Here is a 6,428-nt window from a genome sequence, read left to right on the forward strand (position 1 = left end):
GCATAGGTTCCAAGAACCAAAAGTACCACCTACCCAGCTTTCTCTTGATTACCTGTTTGATGAAGTTATGTACACACACTACAAAATCCTGCAGCACTGAAACCTGTGCAGGCAGAGCCATTTACATTTAATATCAAATCAACACAAGAGGTAGTTCCTAGCCAAATATTTATTTTCATATTAAATTAAATAAAAGCTTCCCCTTCTTAATGTATATGAAGCTGCCATGCCAGCTCCAGTCTGACATAATGTAGTGCCCCAGAATCTAGATACCTTGCTACAGTATTTCAGGTAAAGACTTCCAGGGTATTATGTAAATACTATGGTATAATCTGAATATGGCAACTGCACTTTTCTGGAAAAAAGCCTAAACTGTAAGGAAGTTTTAATCTACTTTGTACCACTGTGCTTCTCTGCCTCAAGTTTTCATCACAACTCTGCAAAGAACTGACAAGAGGAGACACAAGGATGCAAAATTGGCTTAAATTTGGCCAGTTAATTTTAGGAACAGACAGGGACTAAACACAAGCCCCAGCAGGTGCTTTGCTTTAAAGTCAGTTTTAATGGAGAAGTTGGATGCCCTAATTACAACCCAGAGCACGTCATTTCCTCTGACTTAAATCCCCAAATTAGATAATCCTGTCACTTAGTTGAGTGTTTTTAAAGCCTTTTCTTTTAACAGTTGCATACATAGACATATTTTCAATGAATATCTAAACACAGGATGCTTTCAAGAATATTCAATTGCCATCTTCTTAGCCTTCCAAAACAGCAATATAAAAACAAGCCTAGGATCTGAATGTGCTTTGCAGAATTATTTTTAACAGAAGGAACAGAATAAAAATCTTCATAGAAATAAATACCCCAAACATATCATTAAGGAAAATTCAATGAATTAGCAAACATTTCCTTTCCTTTAGTGGTATAACTTGTGTTAGCCTGTCCCCAGCATATATTAGGAGTAAAGGGGCTGCAAAGGGCTGAGTACCAGGCAGAGTTTGACCTAAAGAACATGAATAGATTTGCAATTCAAATTGGTTCGAAGTAAAAAAAAAAAGAAAAGGGGGGAAAATGTAAAATTGAGTGACATTTTATCTGAAATTAAATTTAACTTCCTTTGCCTCACTTCTAGTAGCAATTAGCATAACAAGGAAAGCTAGTAGCTAAGTTAAAATAGGGTGTCCATTACTAATCACTGGCTATAGCTATGCAGATCATGAAATTCTCCAGAACTGAAGCTCTGCACCAACAAAAACATCTCTCTCTACCAAATTCTAAGAGGGCAAACCCTGAGCAGACTCTTAACTCCCCAGTGGGTCCTGGCCGTAGACAAATGCAGGGATTCCATTGTGCCAGGTCAAACTGCCCTCCACAACTCTCACAAGTGCAGTTTCCACAGGGATTCCCCACCTATGTTCATGGAAGACTGGAGGAATGAGGCCAGTGCATCTCATCTATTGAACTTCTTAGACATAAAGGGCCATGGCGGGGGGGGGGTGAGGATTCCTGACAGCAGTGCTGTGTGCAGCCTCATAGCTTGGCTGGGTTCACATCTGAATATAATGCATAACCACACCATCAAAGACAATTTCCTTCAATTACTTAAAGATGGAGAACTGCATTTGCTTTTTTCCCCTGCCAAACTCAAATCCCAGATGCTAAACCTGTCTAATCTAGGCTGGTGCACACCTAAGTAGGGCTGAGGGGCTTTGGTCTCGAGGCAAGGCTTGCTGCAGAGAACATGCATCACAATCAGAAGATCATTTTCATTTTTTAGCTTCGGTAGAGCTGCTTCATCAGGTTCCCTCTTAATACGATGCTTACTGTGAGGAACTCAACTGATACGTTACTACCATATTTCACTTGTACTCCTGCTCACTAAACACATTCACTCACTCAAACTCCTTCCCTATTAAAATAAATCCTTACAAAAAGTTATAAGTTAAATCCAAAATAAAGCTCCTCTGTTGGTCTGATTCTTGGTCATCCTCCCTACAGAACTGGTATTGAAAGACTGAGTGTAAAGAGAAAACCATCATATTCCACCTCGAGGCTTCGGAAACTATCATCCTAGAGCAGTGTTTCTCAACTTGTGGGTCACAAGAATATATGAAACAGTCGCAAGCAAACTTTAAAAATGGATCATACTTTTAAAAACAGATTCTCTGTAAAAGGACAAAAAGATGGGAAACTGGCTGCAAGAGTTCCAGCTTGGAGGGAGTAAGGGGCAATGGGTGGGGATTGTCCATTGATATTTACAAATAGGTCTTGGTACAAAAAAAAGTTAAGAACCACTGTCCTAGAGGACATTTGAGCACAACCACTTAACTATAAAGCAGAGATAAGGACTGAGCTCAATTCCTTTGAAGTCCATAAAGAGTGAGGGGAGGCTGCCTTGTGGGTGTTAGGTCAAGCCTGGTATCTTGGAAACTAAGCTGTTTCTGAAAGCCCCTGAAAAATATACAAGTAAAAATGAAGCCCCTAACTTGACAGTCTGATGATGAAGTATAAAAGAGAGAAAATCTGTCGATTAATCAAAGCTGCTCCGACACGCTTTAACAGCATGTCGAAGCAGCCTCACTGCATGTGTATAAGCACCCTAGAGGTGTGAATCTACCCTGACTACTATCTATCTTCTACACCCTGACTACCGTCCATCTTCCACACTCCCATCAAGCATATCAATGAATCCCGCAAGGTTAGAACAAGAAAGACAATAAGCTCCTTTACTAGTAATAGCACATTTTTATTTGCCTCTCAACCAATTTCTCATATGAACTGCAATACCTTAATTGGGTTAAATAGGAATAGGTTTCCTGCAGGACCCTGCCTGAGGCCTGTCTTCATTTGTGGTCAGTTCTTTCACTACCTTAGGGTTCCCATTTAATGCATAACTGACCATAAAGAACAGATCCACCATATTTAAGACTAGCAAAACTAGTGATATTATTTCTCACTTACAAACTGACCCTTACAGAAAAAGTAAAAGTAAAAAAAAAAAAAGTAGTAAGGAACCTGAGCAACAAACTTCTTCAGTCTCTAAACATGCACTGCTATACCCAATGGCAGGCTGATGAGTGATGATGACCTTGAAGAACAAAGTTTTCTGAGTCTACAGATGATGACCAAACTTTCCCACTTTCAGTTTTCTTAATGTGCATCTGCATTTTAATGCTACTTGTACTATTAGTGCCAGTTTGACATAGTTTCTTTCCTTATGCCTCTGCTGCCTGAGGACTCTATTCACAAGCATGGATAGGGTTAAGTGCCCTCATCTCACAACCATCAGCATCCCATAACAACTTCTTCATGAGAGGTAGAAGAGCTTCTTGGGTGGGATGTTACCACAGATTGAATGTACCCTTGTTATCTACAGATATGGCATCTAATCATCTAAACAACCTTGAAACACAATGAGAAGCATCTAAAAATCTCTCAGCCTCATAGTCAAGTTTATCAGTAGAATTGCTTTGAGCTTACCATTGAGACGCTTGTTTACATTTTAAATAGCTGATTAGAAGGGCATGTAGTCATCATTTGGGGTCTGAATCAGTACTTATCTTAGGGGCAGGCTCAGGTTGCCACCTTGCTCCTTTGCTCTTCTCCAGTTCCATCACCACCGCCTCCTCTACTTTCCATGAGGCAAGATCAAAACACAGTCATCCTCATCACTGAATTTACCCACATCTTGGTAGGTAAACACAGAGCCTGGGCACTTGCTCTACATTTTGAGTACCTCTTACAGGGGATGCGACACAATTCTTCAGAACTGAATGGCATCTAGCAAAACTGGATGTGGACACCCAAAAATGGAAACCTTCTAGATCATGGAAAACAGCGGCATGGTTCTGGATCAGAGGAAGGTCAAAGGAAGTTAAGTTATTCTGTTCTGTCTCTGTTATGTGAGCAGATGCATCTCAAGAGAAGTATCACTTCTGTTATCTATTTGGTAACCCATAGCATAGCAGAGGGAACACCCAAAACAAGAAGAGCAGTAAGATTTGAGTGATACTTCTCTCTTGCGACTGCAAGATTAGCAAGGTACGGCCATGGTCATTATTATTTGCTTTTGAGCATTCTGTAATGGGAAAGGGCAAACATCATGAAAGCGTAAAATTACAAAAACTGTCATTATTGGGCTCATTACAGGCAGTCCTGAACTTCCATTTCCACACTAAGCAGCTACCAGCACACATCACTTTGACCAAAAAGTATATTATTTTGAGACACTTTGGAGGGTAAGAATCACTTTAACATTTTAAACCAGTCGCCAAGTGAACTTTCAGAATGTTTCTCAATGTGAGGCATTAACCCCATTGTGTCAGCCCAGCCAAACCACCCCTTCACATCACATGGCACTGGGTGTTGCTGCCTGGAACTTTATGCAGTATTTAGTGCATAGTACAAGACATTTCCTGTGCTTACACCCCACCCCACAAGATGGTCAGCACTATTTATCAAATCAAATCCCCCCCAGCGTTGTGAATAAACAGCCTTTGTTATGGGCATCTGCTGCCAAGCCCCTTCCTCCACTTACTAACAAATTCCTTGGTTTTTATCTGTTCATTCTTTGGAGGAAATTGCAGCACACTCAAGGAGCCTTGTGACAGTGAATTGTATTCTAAAGTCAACACACACAATGCATTCCTTCCAGGGGAAAATGCACTTTCCAGGCTGACTGCTGCAATCTGCTTCAACCTGATGTAAACAAACTGATCATGGATTCCTCAACTGGCCAAACTGACAGCGATAAAATCTGCATTGTTAGACTTCTAGCTAATCCACGGGAAGAGAAATGAACCAACATTTATTTCCCCATCACCCCCACATCACAACTTCACCTTGTTCTTCTGAAAGTAACTATTGCAGATCTGACAGATGCCTCAACTAAAGGTTTTAAGGTATTCCCTTCCTTGTAAACTTGGAGCCTGGATTTTTCCGGCCCTGCTAAAGGAATGTCTAGTTACTAGCGTTTAAAATGTTGTCACTTTATCTCTTTGGATCCAGAGCCCAGTCATTACTGTGAGCCAGTTTACTAGATAAACAAACTTGATGAATGAAAGAATGTGCTTTCCCCTCTCACCCTTGCCCTTTATCCCAACAAATACAAACATTCCCCCTCTCAGCCAAGGCTCTTCCCCCTCTGACAGGAACCACGAGACCACACTTGTGGCACAAATTAAACTAAGAAACGTGTACAGCAAAGCTGAACTTCAGTGCACTTAGGCAGCTCAGGGATCATTTACTGAAATTGCATGGATTTGCAAAAGGAAGAGGTTTGAGTGGTGAATCCCTTTCGATTTTCAGACCAAAGAGTCTGCATGGTTCATTCATTCCTGAACCATGCTTTACACACAGCGCCTAGGTCTATGCCATGAGAGAGGGAGAGAGAAATACAAGCCTGCTTCTCTTCTACTACACTGGTGATACCCTTGATTTGTGCTCAAAATATAAAGGCCTGTTCCCTGTGACAAACAGACTACTTCTAAAAACAAATGCCTGTTTCCTGTTTTCACACAAAGAATTAAATCAACATGAAAAGACACGCTCCCAACCCCCAAGTGCTATCAGAGACACACTGCAAACAACAGAAAGGTCCCAGTAGGTGTTTTCTCCTAACACAGCTCCCACAGATTTGCCACCCCCCACACCTTGGAAGGGACTTTCAGGATTGGAAAATGACAGGTTACACCTCTCCCCACGAGGCCCTGTGAGGAGGAACGGGAAGGCACTTCTCCAGGTTAAAACCCCATAGGTTCCCAGCTGTAATTTGCAAGGGGGAGGGGGGGGCTTCAAACAAAGCAACAACAAAAGCCCACTCCCCTCCCCCCGATCTTCCTATTGTTCTACAGCTGGGGGGGAGGGAATCCTTTCTGGCCTGCGATGTGCAAGACCAGAGCAGCCAGTAGTCCCACTTCACACAGCCCCTGCACCCTTTCCCCTCCCAGCCGGCGTGTTTGGAGGCCGCGCAGCTTAGCAACCCCGCCAGCCTCTTACCTTGCAGCTGCTTGAACCTCCCTTCCAGCTGGTTGTAGTTGTAGGGCACCTGCGCGGCGTAGCCGGGAGACAGCGGCCCGGGCATGCCGCCTGCTTTCTGCACTTCCATCTACAAGCCGAGCCACGAGGGCGGCATCCAGCCCCGCCGGGCCCGCACACCTGCCCCTGCGCCTGTACCCAGCGCCGCGCCCGGGCTGCAAGGAGGCAGCGTGGAGCCCCGCGCACACCCACGGGCTGGCAGCACGCGCTGCAGCCACTGCCTGCAGGGCCTCGCCTCCTGATGTCACGGCATTAGCATAGGCGCGGGGCGGCCGGGAGCGGCGGCTGCACCACGGGAGGGCGGGGAGCCGCCCAGAGGCCCGGCCCTTCCCTTCCCTTCCCGCCCTCGGGCTGGGCGCGCCAGGCAGGCGGGAGCGGGGCGCTGCCGAGGG

At 44.2% G+C, this 6,428-nt stretch overlaps 1 protein-coding gene across 2 annotated transcripts in view; it reads right to left on the minus strand.

The window, feature by feature from the left end:
• The window catches only part of SPTBN1 (spectrin beta, non-erythrocytic 1), a 135,820-nt gene that overhangs the window by 104,936 nt on the left and 24,456 nt on the right, over nucleotides 1-6,428 (minus strand). The window contains exon 1 of one of the 2 annotated variants that reach the window (XM_019549294.1): nucleotides 5,998-6,173. The exons of the other annotated variant lie outside the window; for it this stretch is intronic. Within the exon in view, the coding sequence (XP_019404839.1) occupies nucleotides 5,998-6,106 (109 nt within the window). The 5' untranslated portion in view covers nucleotides 6,107-6,173. Of the gene's footprint in view, nucleotides 1-5,997; nucleotides 6,174-6,428 lie in introns of those variants that run through there. 2 annotated transcript variants of the gene reach the window in all.

Source organism: Crocodylus porosus, unplaced genomic scaffold (assembly GCF_001723895.1).
Source record: "Crocodylus porosus isolate Cpor-Errol unplaced genomic scaffold, CroPor_comp1, whole genome shotgun sequence".
Classification (NCBI taxonomy): domain Eukaryota; kingdom Metazoa; phylum Chordata; order Crocodylia; family Crocodylidae; genus Crocodylus; species Crocodylus porosus.